The 15073-nt window shown below is 50.5% G+C and overlaps 1 protein-coding gene across 1 annotated transcript; it reads right to left on the reverse strand.

Moving 5' to 3' along the window:
- Nucleotides 1-765: 765 nt before the first annotated feature.
- On the reverse strand, nt 766-14804 carry LOC124029621 (multifunctional procollagen lysine hydroxylase and glycosyltransferase LH3-like; the record flags this gene model as incomplete). The annotated part of the gene is made up of 4 exons (XM_046341271.1): nt 14717-14804; nt 5974-6065; nt 3286-3422; nt 766-929 (listed from the first exon to the last, which is right to left on the reverse strand). Coding segments are annotated over exons 1-4 (481 nt in total), but the record flags the coding sequence as incomplete, so codon positions are not given.
- Nucleotides 14805-15073: the final 269 nt, after the last annotated feature.

Below are 15073 nucleotides of genomic sequence, written 5' to 3' on the forward strand. Positions count from 1 at the left end.
CCCACTGTTCCGAGGCCAGTTAACCCACTGTTCCGAGGCCAGTTAACCCACTGTTCCGAGGCCAGTTAACCCACTGTTCCGAGGCCAGTTAACCCACTGTTCCGAGGCCAGTTAACCCACTGTTCCGAGGCCAGTTAACCCACTGTTCCTAGACCAGTTAACCCACTGTTCCTAGGCAAGTTAACCCACTGTTCCTAGGCCAGTTAACCCACTGTTCCTAGACCAGTTAACCCACTGTTCCTAGACCAGTTAACCCACTGTTCCTAGACCAGTTAACCCACTGTTCCTAGACCAGTTAACCCCTAGACCAGTTAACCCACTGTTCCTAGACCAGTTAACCCACTGTTCCTAGACCAGTTAACCCACTGTTCCTAGACCAGTTAACCCACTGTTCCTAGACCAGTTAACCCACTGTTCCGAGGCCAGTTAACACCAATGTAACGACTCTAGGCCAATTGTGCGTCGCCCCATTGACCTCGCGGCCGGCTGCGACAGAGCCTGGGCTCGAACCCAGAGTCTCTGGTGGCACAGCTAGCACTGTGAATTCGTTGTTAAATAATTTAAATAAATAAAACATTTAAAGGGTGTGTATAGTAGTATAATTGTGTCTGTGTGTGAGGCTTTTACCTCCAGAGTTGAGGTATCTCTTCCCAGTGTGTAGCAATGTAATTCTGCGTGTGTGTATGTGTGTGTGTTTTACCTCCAGAGTTGAGGTATCTCTTCCTGGTGTGTAGTAGTGTGTGTGTGTGTGTATGTGTGTTTTACCTCCAGAGTTGAGGTATCTCTTCCCGGTGTGGACAGGGGGGTATTTGGGGGCTAGTTTCTGGTCAGGCCAACAGAAGCCCTCGGCAGAGAACACCAGCCGATGACCCAGTCTGGAAAACTTCCACAGCAACTCTTCTGGACCACTGGCTAGGATTACATCATAACTACAGAGGAAGAGGAGGGAGCCTTCATCATCCCCATCGTCATTCCAGGGCCCACCAGCCCACCTCATATTAGATCAAGCAGAGAGGGTGGGGCAACACCCAACCACAAACAGCCCCCCCTCCCCACAAAAACACACAGAGAGAGAGATAGAAGAGGTCTCAGGAGTGTGTGTGTCGGTAGAACAAAGAATCGTTTCAAAAGGGAGCGAGTAGAAGGAGGGAAGGCCAGAGGACAGGAAGAGGAGGGAAGGACAGGAAGAGGAGGGAAGGACAGGGGACAGGGGACAGGGAAGGACAGGAAGAAGGGAAGGACAGGAAGGAGGGAAGGAGGGAAGGACAGGAAGAGGAGGAGACAGGAAGAGGAGGAAGGACAGGAAGGAGGAAGGACAGGAAAAGGACAGGACAGGAAGAGGAAGGACAGGAAGAGAGGGAAGGACAGGAAGAGAGGGAAGGACAGGAAAGAGGGAAGGAAGGAAGAGAGGGAAGGACCGGAAGAGGAGGGAAGGACAGAGGACAGGAGTGCAGACGCCAGACGTGCTAGTGTAGACGTGCTAGTGTAGACGTGCTAGTGTAGACGTGCTAGTGTAGACAACACAAGCTAGTGTAGACGTGCTAGTGTAGACGTGCTAGTGTAGACGTGCTAGTGTAGACAACACAAGCTAGTGTAGACGTGCTAGTGTAGACAACACAAGCTAGTGTAGACGTGCTAGTGTAGACGTGCTAGTGTAGACAACACAAGCTAGTGTAGACGTGCTAGTGTAGATGTGCTAGTGTAGACGTGCTAGTGTAGACAACACAAGCTAGTGTAGACGTGCTAGTGTAGACGTGCTATAGACGTGCTAGTGTAGACAGCACAAGCTAGTGTAGACGTGCTAGTGTAGACGTGCTAGTGTAGACAACACAAGCTAGTGTAGACGTGCTAGTGTAGACGTGCTAGTGGAGACGTGCTAGTGTAGACGTGCTAGTGTAGACAACACAAGCTAGTGTGGACGTGCTAGTGTAGACAACACAAGCTAGTGTGGACGTGCTAGTGTAGACAACACAAGCTAGTGTAGACGTGCTAGTGTAGACAACACAAGCTAGTGTAGACGTGCTAGTGGAGACGTGCTAGTGTAGACGTGCTAGTGTAGACGTGCTAGTGTAGACAACACAAGCTAGTGGAGACGTGCTAGTGTAGACGTGCTAGTGTAGACAACACAAGCTAGTGTAGACGTGCTAGTGGAGACGTGCTAGTGTAGACAACACAAGCTAGTGGAGACGTGCTAGTGTAGACGTGCTAGTGTAGACAACACAAGCTAGTGTAGACGTGCTAGTGTAGACGTGCTAGTGGAGACGTGCTAGTGGAGACGTGCTAGTGTAGACGTGCTAGTGTAGACGTGCTAGTGTAGACAACACATGCTAGTGTAGACGTGCTAGTGTAGACGTGCTAGTGTAGACAACACAAGCTAGTGTAGACAACACAAGCTAGTGTAGACGTGCTAGTGTAGACAACACAAGCTAGTGTAGACGTGCTAGTGTAGACGTGCTAGTGGAGACGTGCTAGTGTAGACGTGCTAGTGTAGACATGCTAGTGTAGATAACACAAGCTAGTGTAGACGTGCTAGTGTAGACAACACAAGCTAGTGTAGACGTGCTAGTGGAGACGTGCTAGTGTAGACAACACAAGCTAGTGTAGACGTGCTAGTGGAGACGTACTAGTGTAGACGTGCTAGTGTAGACGTGCTAGTGGAGACGTGCTAGTGTAGACAACACAAGCTAGTGTAGACGTGCTAGTGGAGACGTGCTAGTGTAGACAACACAAGCTAGTGTAGACGTGCTAGTGTAGACGTGCTAGTGTAGACGTGCTAGTGTAGACGTGCTAGTGTAGACAACACAAGCTAGTGGAGACATGCTAGTGTAGACGTGCTAGTGTAGACAACACAAGCTAGTGTAGACAACATGTGTTACAGTAGACCCACCTGTCCACAAACATAATGACCATGTCCTTCTAGTGTAGACTAGTGTAGACCCACCTGTCCACAAACATAATGACCATGTCCTTCTAGTGTAGACTAGTGTAGACCCACCTGTCCACAAAAATAATGACCATGTCCTTCTAGTGTAGACTAGTGTAGACCCACCTGTCCACAAACATAATGACCATGTCCTTCTAGTGTAGACTAGTGTAGACCCACCTGTCCACAAAAATAATGACCATGTCCTTCTAGTGTAGACTAGTGTAGACTAGTGTAGACCCACCTGTCCACAAACATAATGACCATGTCCTTCTAGTGTAGACTAGTGTAGACTAGTGTAGACCCACCTGTCCACAAACATAATGACCATGTCCTTCTAGTGTAGACTAGTGTAGACCCACCTGTCCACAAACATAATGACCATGTCCTTCTTGGCAGAGTGTTTGAGGAGTTCTGTCTTCAGCCAGCGAACTTTCTGACCTCCTCCTACAGTACGAGCAACGTCTCCTCCCTTCCACTGTTCACCTAGACCCAGCACCTACACACACCGGATCACACACACACATATTTTACAGTGAATGTGTGTGTAGGTGTGTGTGTAGGTGTGTGTGTGTGTGTGTGTGTGTGTGTGTGTAGGTGTGTGTGTGTGTGTGTGTGTGTAGGTGTGTGTGTGTGTGTGTGTGTGTAGGTGTGTGTAGGTGTGTGTGTAGGTGTGTGTGTGTGTGTGTAGGTGTGTGTGTGTAGGTGTGTGTGTAGGTGTGTGTAGGTGTGTGTAGGTGTGTGTGTAGGTGTGTGTGTAGGTGTGTGTGTAGGTGTGTGTGTAGGTGTGTGTGTAGGTGTGGGAGTGTGTCTAGGTGTGGGAGTGTGTCTAGGTATGGGAGTGTGTCTAGGTATGGGAGTGTGTCTAGGTATGGGAGTGTGTCTAGGTATGGGAGTGTGTCTAGGTATGGGAGTGTGTCTAGGTATGGGAGTGTGTCTAGGTATGGGAGTGTGTCTAGGTATGGGAGTGTGTCTAGGTGTGGGAGTGTGTCTAGGTGTGGGAGTGTGTCTAGGTGTGGGAGTGTGTCTAGGTGTGGGAGTGTGTCTAGGTGTGGGAGTGTGTCTAGGAGTGGGAGTGTGTCTAGGTGTGGGAGTGTGTCTAGGTGTGGGAGTGTGTCTAGGTGTGGGAGTGTGTCTAGGTGTGGGAGTGTGTCTAGGTGTGGGAGTGTGTCTAGGTATGGGAGTGTGTCTAGGTATGGGAGTGTGTCTAGGTATGGGAGTGTGTCTAGGTGTGGGAGTGTGTCTAGGTGTGGGAGTGTGTCTAGGTGTGGGAGTGTGTCTAGGAGTGGGAGTGTGTCTAGGAGTGGGAGTGTGTCTAGGAGTGGGAGTGTGTCTAGGAGTGGGAGTGTGTCTAGGTGTGGGAGTGTGTCTAGGTGTGGGAGTGTGTCTAGGTGTGGGAGTGTGTCTAGGTGTGGGAGTGTGTCTAGGTGTGGGAGTGTGTCTAGGAGTGGGAGTGTGTCTAGGAGTGGGAGTGTGTCTAGGTATGGGAGTGTGTCTAGGTGTGGGAGTGTGTCTAGGTATGGGAGTGTGTCTAGGTGTGGGAGTGTGTCTAGGTGTGGGAGTGTGTCTAGGTGTGGGAGTGTGTCTAGGTATGGGAGTGTGTCTAGGTATGGGAGTGTGTCTAGGTATGGGAGTGTGTCTAGGTGTGGGAGTGTGTCTAGGTGTGGGAGTGTGTCTAGGTGTGGGAGTGTGTCTAGGTGTGGGAGTGTGTCTAGGTGTGGGAGTGTGTCTAGGAGTGGGAGTGTGTCTAGGAGTGGGAGTGTGTCTAGGAGTGGGAGTGTGTCTAGGAGTGGGAGTGTGTCTAGGTGTGGGAGTGTGTCTAGGTGTGGGAGTGTGTCTAGGTGTGGGAGTGTGTCTAGGTGTGGGAGTGTGTCTAGGAGTGGGAGTGTGTCTAGGAGTGGGAGTGTGTCTAGGTGTGGGGTGTGTCTAGGTGTGGGAGTGTGTCTAGGTGTGGGAGTGTGTCTAGGTGTGGGAGTGTGTCTAGGTGTGGGAGTGTGTCTAGGTGTGGGAGTGTGTCTAGGTGTGGGAGTGTGTCTAGGTGTGGGAGTGTGTCTAGGTGTGGGAGTGTGTCTAGGAGTGGGAGTGTGTCTAGGTATGGGAGTGTGTCTAGGTGTGGGAGTGTGTGTCTAGGTGTGGGAGTGTGTCTAGGTGTGGGAGTGTGTCTAGGTGTGGGAGTGTGTCTAGGAGTGGGAGTGTGTCTAGGAGTGGGAGTGTGTCTAGGAGTGGGAGTGTGTCTAGGTGTGGGAGTGTGTCAAGGTGTGGGAGTGTGTCTAGGTGTGGGAGTGTGTCTAGGTGTGGGAGTGTGTCTAGGTGTGGGAGTGTGTCTAGGTGTGGGAGTGTGTCTAGGTGTGGGAGTGTGTCTAGGTGTGGGAGTGTGTCTAGGTGTGGGAGTGTGTCTAGGTGTGGGAGTGTGTCTAGGTGTGGGAGTGTGTCTAGGTGTGGGAGTGTGTCTAGGTGTAGGAGTGTGTCTAGGTATGGGAGTGTGTCTAGGTGTGGGAGTGTGTCTAGGTATGGGAGTGTGTCTAGGTATGGGAGTGTGTCTAGGTGTGGGAGTGTGTCTAGGTATGGGAGTGTGTCTAGGTGTGGGAGGCTGTGTAGGTGTGGGAGTGTGTGTGTGTGTGTAGGTGTTTAGGTGTGTGATGGTGTGTGTAGGTGTTTAGGTGTGTGATGGTGTGTGTAGGTGTTTAGGAGTGTGATGGTGTGTGTAGGTGTGGAGGTGTGTGATGGTGTGTGTAGGTGTGGAGGTGTGTGTAGGTGTGTGATGGTGTGTAGGGGTGTTGGTGTGATGGTGTGTAGGGGTGTTGGTGTGTGTGTAGGTGTGATGGTGTGTGTAGGTGTGTAGGTGTGTTTGTAGGTGTGTTTAGGTGTGATGGTGTGTGTAGGTGTGTAGGGGTGTGTGTAGGTGTGTTGGTGTGTAGGTGTGTGTGTGTGTGTGTGTGTGTGTGTGTGTGTGTGTGTGTGTGTGTGTGTGTGTGTGTGTGTGTGTGTGTGTGTGTGTGTGTGTGTGTGTGTGTGTGTGTGTGTGTGTGTGTGTGTGTGTGTGTGTGTACCTTAACAGTATAGTTGAACTCTTTGCTGGTTCTCATAAAGCGGGTGAAGCCATCAGTGTCCTCTGTAGCTACTGTTATTACCAAGAGATTCTCTATAGGAGAGGGAGAGGGAGAGAGAGAGAGGAGAGGGGGAGAGAGAGGGAGAGAGAGGAGAGAGGGGGAGAGAGAGGGGAGAGAGGGAGAGAGAGGGAGAGAGAGAGAGGGAGAGAGAGGGGAGAGAGGGGGGGAGAGGGAGAGGGGAGGGGGGGAGAGAGAGGGAGAGAGAGAGGGGGAGGGGAGAGAGAGGGGGAGAGAGGGGGAGAGAGGGAGGGGAGAGAGAGAGGGAGAGAGGGGGAGAGAGGGGGAGAGAGAGGGGGGAGAGGGAGGGGGAGAGGGAGGGAGAGGGGAGGGGGAGAGGGAGAGGGAGAGGGAGGGAGGGAGAGGGAGGGGAGAGAGAGGGGGAGAGGGAGGGGGAGAGGGAGGGAAAAGCAACACAATTAGACCCAACCAAATCATGAGAAAACAGTAAGATAATTACTTGAAACATTCGAAAGAATTGAACAAAAAACAGAAAAATAGAATGCTATTTGTCCCTAAACAGAGAGGACGCATTGGCAGAATACCTGACCACTGTGACTGACCCAAAATTTAGAAAAGCTTTGACTATGTACAGACTCAGTGAGCATAGCCTTGCTATTGAGAAAGGCCGCCATAGGCAGACCTGGCTCTCAAGAGAAGACAGGCTATGTGCTCACTGCCCACAAAATGAGGTGGAAACTGAGCTGCACATCCTAACCTCCTGCCCAATGTATGACCATATTAGAGACACATATTTCCCTCAGATTACACAGATCCACAAAGAATTAGAAAACAAACCTGATCTTGATAAACTCCCATATCTACTGGATGAAATACCAGTGTTTTATCACAGCAGCAAGATTTGTGACCTGTTGCCACAAGAAAAGGGCAACCAGTGAAGAACAAACACCATTGTTGTAACGGCTGTTGGAAGGAGAGGACCAGTGAAGAAGGAGAGGACCAGTGAAGAACAAACACCATTGTTGTAACGGCTGTTGGAAGGAGAGGACCAGTGAAGAAGGAGAGGACCAGTGAAGAACAAACACCATTGTTGTAACGGCTGTTGGAAGGAGAGGACCAGTGAAGAAGGAGAGGACCAGTGAAGAAGGAGAGGACCAGTGAAGAACAAACACCATTGTAAATACAACCCATATTTATGCTCATTTATTTTCCTTTGGTACTTTAACTATTTGTACATGTTACAACACTGTATATAGACATAATATGACATTTGTAATGTCTTTATTCTTTTGGAACTTCTGTGCAAGTAATGTTCACTGTTAATTTTTAAACCAGGTGAGTGCAGAGGATTAGACTAAACTAACCCCCCCGATGACCAGACGACACTAACCCCCCCGATGACCAGGCTGACACTAACCCCCCCGAGGACTAAACAAAACTAACCCCCCACCCGATGACAAGACTAAACTAACCCCCCGATGACCAGACGACACTAACCCCCGATGACCAGGCGACACTAACCCCCCGATGACCAGGCGACACTAACCCCCCGAGGACTAAACAAAACTAACCCCCCCACCCCGATGACAAGACTAAACTAACCCCCGATGACCAGGTGACACTAACCCCCGATGACCAGAGCGACACTAACCCCCCCCGATGACCAGGCGACACTAACCCCCCGAGGACTAAACAAAACTAACCCCCCCCCACCCCGATGACAAGACTAAACTAACCCCCCTGTTGACCAGACGACACTAACCCCCGAGGACTAAACAAAACACGCCCCCCCCCCCCACCACCCAGACGACTAGGTTAACCCCCTCAGACGACTAGGCTAACTCCACCCACCCAGACGACTAGGCTAACCCCCTCAGACGACTAGGCTAATCCCTCAGACGACTAGGCTAACCCCCCCACCCCACCGACTAGGCTAACCCCCCCCTCAGACGACTAGGCTAACTCCACCCACCCAGACGACTAGGCTAACCCCCCCCTCAGACGACTAGGCTAACCCCCCACCCCACCCAGACGACTAGGCTAACCCCCCTCAGGCGACTAGGCTAACTCCCCCCCCCAGACGACTAGGCTATCCCCCAGACGAAGGCTAACCCCCCACCCAGACGACTAGGCTAACCCCCCCCACCCAGGCGACTAGGCTACCCCCCCACCCAGACGACTAGGCTACCCCCCCCCCAGACGACTAGGCTAACCCCCTCAGACGACTAGGCTAACCCCCTCAGACGACTAGGCTAACCCCTCCCCCCACCCAGACGACTAGGCTAACCCCCCCACCCAGACGACTAGGCTAACCCCCCCCCACCCAGACGACTAGGCTAACCCCCGCCCCAGACGACTAGGCTAACCCCCCAGACGACTAGCTAACCCCCCAGACGACTAGGCTAACCCCTCAGACGACTAGGCTAACTCCACCCACCCAGACGACTAGGCTAACCCCCTCAGACGACTAGGCTAACCCCCCTCAGACGACTAGGCTAACTCCCCCAGACGACTAGGCTATCCCCCCAGACGACTAGGGCTAACCCCCCCACCCAGACGACTAGGCTAACCCCCCACCCAGACGACTAGGCTGGCCCCCCCACCCAGACGACTAGCTACCCCCCCCAGACGACTAGGCTAACCCCCTCAGACGACTAGGCTAACCCCTCCCCCCACCCAGACGACTAGGCTAACCCCCCCCCACCCAGACGACTAGGCTAACCCCCCACCCAGACGACTAGGCTAACCCCCGCCCCAGACGACTAGGCTAACCCCCCAGACGACTAGGCTAACCCCCAGACGACTAGGCTAACCCCTCAGACGACTAGGCTAACCCCCTCAGACGACTAGGCTAACCCCTCAGACGACCAGGCTAACCCCTCAGACGACTAGGCTAACCCCCTCAGAAGACTAGGCTAACCCCCTCAGACGACTAGGCTAACTCCCCCCCCAGACGACTAGGCTATCCCCCCCCAGACGACTAGGCTAACCCCCCCACCCAGACGACTAGGCTAACCCCCCCACCCAGACGACTAGGCTACCCCCCCCCCACCCAGACGACTAGGCTACCCCCCCAGACGACTAGGCTAACCCCCTCAGACGACTAGGCTAACCTCCCCCACCCAGACGACTAGGCTAACCCCCCCACCCAGACGACTAGGCTAACCCCCCACCCAGACGACTAGGCTAACCCCCGCCCCAGACGACTAGGCTAACCCCCCAGACGACTAGGCTAACCCCCAGACGACTAGGCTAACCCCTCAGACGACTAGGCTAACCCCCTCAGACGACTAGGCTAACCCCCTCAGACGACCAGGCTAACCCTCAGACGACTAGGCTAACCCCCTCAGAAGACTAGGCTAACCCCCTCAGACGACTAGGCTAACCCCTCAGACGACTAGGCTAACCCCCTCAGACGACTAGGCTAACCCCCTCAGACAACTAGGCTAACCCCCTCAGACGACTAGGCTAACCCCCCTCAGACGACTAGGCTAACCCCCTCAGACGACTAGGCTAACCCCCGGCTCCACAGAAGATCCAGCTGTTGACTAAGGCTGACTGACTCTTTCCATCCAGAGCCATAATATATTTACTCTTTCTAGGACTGGGAATCTGGGAATGGATTTCCCCTGCATTTCCTCAGGGAGGAAAAGAGGAGGAGAGGGGAGGAAAGGGGTGAGAGAGGGGGTGAAGGAGAGAGGAGGAGGAAAGGGGATAAGAAGGGAGAGAAGAGGAGGAAAGGGGATAAGAAGGGGGAGAGGAGAGAGGGCAGGAAGGTGGGAATCACAAACCCTCCCTTGTCTCTCCAGCCGGCTGGTCAGAGGATATTCCACACGTAGCCCCCATATGCTGCTGTATGTGCTAAGAGACATGGAGTAGCGTGTGTGTGGGGGGGTTAGGGGGTGCAGAAGGTTCTTTAACACCTCTCTCTCCACATCAGCTGAGTTGTCTCCTCGTGATGATTGACTCTCAGTAACATGCGAAGTAACACAGTTACATCAAACAGACCCCGTTTCAAACTGGAACGCTGTGTACTAATGTTAGCTAGTTACGTGTAAATATCATGGTATCATCATGACAGTTTAGTAAGAGTAGTTTATGTTAACAACACACCGCACCAATACTATAATACAGCACATAGCTACTAGCTTCTAATTTCAAGAGCTCCAAGCTTCTAATTTCAAGAGCTCCTAGCTTCTAATTTCAAGAGCCCCTAGCTCCTAGCTTCTACGTCCTAGCTTCTAATTTCAAGAGCTCCTAGCTCCTAGCTTCTAATTTAAAGAGCTCCTAGCTCCTAGCTTCTACTTTCAAGAGCTTCTGGCTCCTAGCTTCTAGCTTCGAGCTTCTAATTTCAAGAGCTCCTAGCTTCTAGCTCCTAATTTCAAGAGCTCCTAGCTTCTAGCTCCTAGCTTCTAATTTCAAGAGCTTCTAGCTCCTAGCTTCTAGAGCCTAGCTTCTAATTTCAAGAGATTCTAGCTCCTAGCTTCTAGCTCCTAGCTCCTAGCTTCTAATTTCAAGAGCTTCTAGCTCCTAGCTTCTAGAGCCTAGCTTCTAATTTCAAGAGATTCTAGCTCCTAGCTTTTAGCTTCTGGTTCTAGCTTCTAATTTCAAGAGCTTCTAGCTCCTAGCTTCTAGCTTCTAATTTCAAGAGCTTCTAGCGCCTAGCTTCTAGCTCCTAGCTTCTAATTTCAAGAGCTTCTAGCGCCTAGCTTCTAGCTCCTAGCTTCTAATTTCAAGAGCTTCTAGCGCCTAGCTTCTAGCGCCTAGCTTCTAGCTTCTAGCTTCTAATTTCAAGAGCTTCTAGCGCCTAGCTTCTAGCTCCTAGCTTCTAATTTCAAGAGCTTCTAGCTCCTATTATTATTATTATTATTATTATTATTTAGCTCTTAGCTTCTGCTCCTAGCTTCTAGCTCCTAGCACCCATCTACACTACTGTTCAAGTTTGGGGTCACTTAGAAATGTCCTTGTTTTTTTAAAGAAAAACACATTTTTTGGTCCATTAAAATAACATCAAATTGATCAGATATACAGTAGACATTGTTCATGTTTAATGTTGTAAATGACTGTTGTTGCTGGAAACAGCTGATTTTTTATGGAATATCTACATAGACATACAGAGGCCCATTATCAGCAACCATCACTCCTGTGTTCCAATGGCACATTGTGTTAACTAATCCAAGTTTATCATTTTAAAAGGCTAATTGATCATTAGAAAACACTTTTGCAATTATGTTAGCACAGCTGAAAACTGTTGTCCTGATTAAAGAAGCAATAAAACTGACCTCCTTTAGACTAGTAGAGTATCTGGAGCATCAGCATTTGTGGGTTCGATTACAGGCTCAAAATGGCCAGAAACAAAGACCTTTCATCCGAAATTCATCAGTCTATTCTTGTTCTGAGAAATGAAGGCTATGCCATGCGAGAAATTGCCAAGACAGTCAAGATCTTGTACAACGATGTGTACTACTCCCTTCACAGAACAGCACAAACTGTCTCTAACCAGAATAGAAAGAGGAGTGGGAGGCCCCAATGCACAACTGAGCAAGTGGATAAGTACATTAGAGTGTCTAGTTTGAGAAACAGACGCCTCACAAGTCCTCAACTGGCAGCTTCATTAAATAGTACCCGCAACGTCAACCGTGAAGAGGTGAGTCCAGGATGGTCCAGTGTCTGTGTTCTTTTGCCCATCTTAATCTTTTATTTTTATTGGCCAGTCTGAGATATTGCGTTTTCTTGGCAACTCTGCCTAGAAGGGCAGCGTCCCGGAGTCGCAAGGACATTTCTAAGTGACCCCAAACTTTTGAACGGTAGTGTATCTCTATCCTCGGCCCAGTAACAATCTTTGGTTGTGTCAACACATCCAGCTGCTGAAGGCCTCCTTGGACCAAACATCACACATCAAATCTTATTATTGCGCTGAATACAACAGAATACAACCTTACCATGAAATGCTTAGTTACAAGCCCACAACCAACAATGCAGATCAAGAAATACAGTTAACAAAATATTTACTAAATAAACTAAAGTTAAAAACAAACAAAAAAGTTAAACAATAAAATAACAATAATGAGGCTGTATACAGGGGATACCGGTACTTCTGTAACTAGAGGCCTCCTCCCAGAGCAAAACGTGCTGTCATGAACCAGCAGGGAGCAGGTCTCGAACCTTTGACCTTCTAGCCCGAAGTCCGGTGCGCTATCGACTATGCCGAGTCGTTACAATATTATATTTTACTAACATCAGTGCCACTCAATTTAGGACATTACTTTACGTTAGGTTACATTTAGTATGATATATTAGGTCCAATAAGACAGTAGGTTACATTTAGTATGATATATTACGTCCAATAAGACAGTAGGTTACATTTAGTATGATATATTAGGTCCAATAAGACAGTAGGTTACATTTAGTATGATATATTACGTCCAATAAGACAGTAGGTTACATTTAGTATGATATATTACGTCCAATAAGACAGTAGGTTACATTTAGTATGATATATTAGGTCCAATAAGACAGTAGGTTACATTTAGTATGATATATTAGGTCCAATAAGACAGTAGGTTACATTTAGTATGATATATTAGGTCCAATAAGACAGTAGGTTACATTTAGTATGATATATTAGGTCCAATAAGACAGTAGGTTACATTTAGTATGATATATTACGCCCAATAAGACAGTAGGTTACATTTAGTATGATATATTACGTCCAATAAGACAGTAGGTTACATTTAGTATGATATATTACGTCCAATAAGACAGTAGGTTACATTTAGTATGATATATTAGGTCAATAAGACAGTAGGTTACATTTAGTATGATATATTAGGTCCAATAAGACAGTAGGTTACATTTAGTATGATATATTAGGTCCAATAAGACAGTAGGTTACATTTAGTATGATATATTAGGTCCAATAAGACAGTAGGTTACTGCAATCCCAAAGGAGGGTGGTTGGCCTCCTCGCCTCCCTACCACTGAGGAAGTACAGTTCCCGCTCAGCCCAGTCAAAACTGTTCGCTGCTCTGGCCCCCCAATGGTGGAACAAACTCCCTCACGACGCCAGGACAGCGGAGTCAATCACCACCTTCCGGAGACACCTGAAACCCCACCTCTTTAAGGAATACCTAGGATAGGATAAGTAATCCCTCTCACCCCCCCCTTTAAGATTTAGATGCACTATTGTAAAGTGACTGTTCCACTCGATGTCATAAGGTGAATGCACCAATTTGTAAGTCGCTCTGGATAAGAGCGTCTGCTAAATGACTTAAATGTAAATGTAAATGTTGGTGTGGAGAATAACTCTAACATCTAGCAACCCCAAAGGTTGCGTGTTTTCATCTCATCTTAGCTACTTAGCATGTTAGCTAACCCTTCCTCTAATCTTAACTGTTTAACCTAACCCTTAACCTAGGGCCTAGCCACCTCGCTAACATTAGCCACAACACATTGAAATCAATCATATATTATACGTATTGCAAATTCGTTTCATATTGTACCAATTGCAATTCGTAAAAATACTATTAAAAAAAAATTGTTGTCCAACAGCTTTTACATTGGCAGTACATTTTGCTCTGAGACCAGTTTGACCCTTACCATAATACCCATAATAACAACTAGCGACCCCTATTCCTACCACCACGAAATTACCCTGAAGTTGCCCCGCTATCTGCCGCCACTACATAGCTGGCCCTCCTAACCCCGGTCCCTGCCTACCCGGCTGGCCCTCCCTAACCCGGTCCCTGCCTACCCGGCTGGCCCTCCTAACCCCGGTCCCTGCCTACCCGGCTGGCCCTCCTAACCCCGGTCCCTGCCTACCCGGCTGGCCCTCCTAACCCCGGTCCCTGCCTACCCGGCTGGCCCTCCTAACCCCGGTCCCTGCCTACCCGGCTGGCCTTCCAAACCCCGGTCCCTGCCTACCCGGCTGGCCCTCCTAAACCCGGGCCCTCCTAACCCCGGTCCCTGCCTACCCGGCTGGCCCTCCTAACCCTGGTCCCTGCCTACCCGGCTGGCCCTCCTAACCCCGGTCCCTGCCTACCCGGCTGGCCCTCCTAACCCCGGGCCCTCCTAACCCCGGTCCCTGCCTACCCGGCTGGCCCTCCTAACCCCGGGGTCCCTGCCTACCCGGCTGGCCCTCCTAACCCCGGTCCCTGCCTACCCGGCTGGCCCTCCTCCCGGGCCCTCCTAACCCCAGTCCTGCCTACCCGGCTGGCCCTCCTAACCCGGTCCCTGCCTACACGCTGGGCCCTCCTAACCCCGGTCCCTGCCTACCCGGCTGGCCTCCTAACCCCGGGCCCTCCCCTAACCCCGGTCCCTGCCTACCCGGCTGGCCCTCCTAACCCCGGGCCCTCCTAACCCCGGTCCCTGCCTACCCGGCTGGCCCTCCTAACCCACGGTCCCTGCCTACCCGGCTGGCCCTCAACCTCGGTCCCTGCCTACCCGGCTGGCCTCTAACCCCAGTCCCTGCCTACCCGGCTGGCCCTCTAACTCCCGGTCCCTGCCTACCCGGCTGGCCCTAACCCGGGGTCCCTGCCTACCCGGCTGGTTAGAGTTATACATGCAGGGTCTGATACATGGTCCCGCTACTTGCTGACCCGATTCACCACCGTCACTATCAGGATAAAGTCAACATTACTGGATCGCTACATTTAGCTAACGGAGTTCCAGCTAGCGGTGTGAGTGGGCTGTGTTGGACGGAAAGAGGCTCCTAGAGCGGGTTTACCTGGAGGGATGACCGCTGCTCGCCTGAGGCTGCTCTGCATCAAACCGAGTAGGAGCACACAAACCACGGCGATCCAACTCGACTCCATGGCCTTGGTGGTGAGACTTTCCGGGTTTAATTTGGCTACTGTAGACTACAGTATATAATATGTCTCCCTCTCTCTCTCTTTAGTAACGAAGATGATTCGCCCTGCGCAGTAGGAATATTCTGTCAACATACCGTTACCCCGCCCTTTCAAACCGGGTTCGAGCAATGAGAAACAGCAGAGGAGTGATCGATGGGATGACACCCAATCAGAGCACCAGACGCACCGAGTATGGACCAATGGAAGCAGGACAGATGGAAGTTAGAAGCGGT

The sequence above is a fragment of the Oncorhynchus gorbuscha genome, unplaced genomic scaffold, assembly GCF_021184085.1.
Source record: "Oncorhynchus gorbuscha isolate QuinsamMale2020 ecotype Even-year unplaced genomic scaffold, OgorEven_v1.0 Un_scaffold_7026, whole genome shotgun sequence".
NCBI classification, from domain to species: domain Eukaryota; kingdom Metazoa; phylum Chordata; class Actinopteri; order Salmoniformes; family Salmonidae; genus Oncorhynchus; species Oncorhynchus gorbuscha.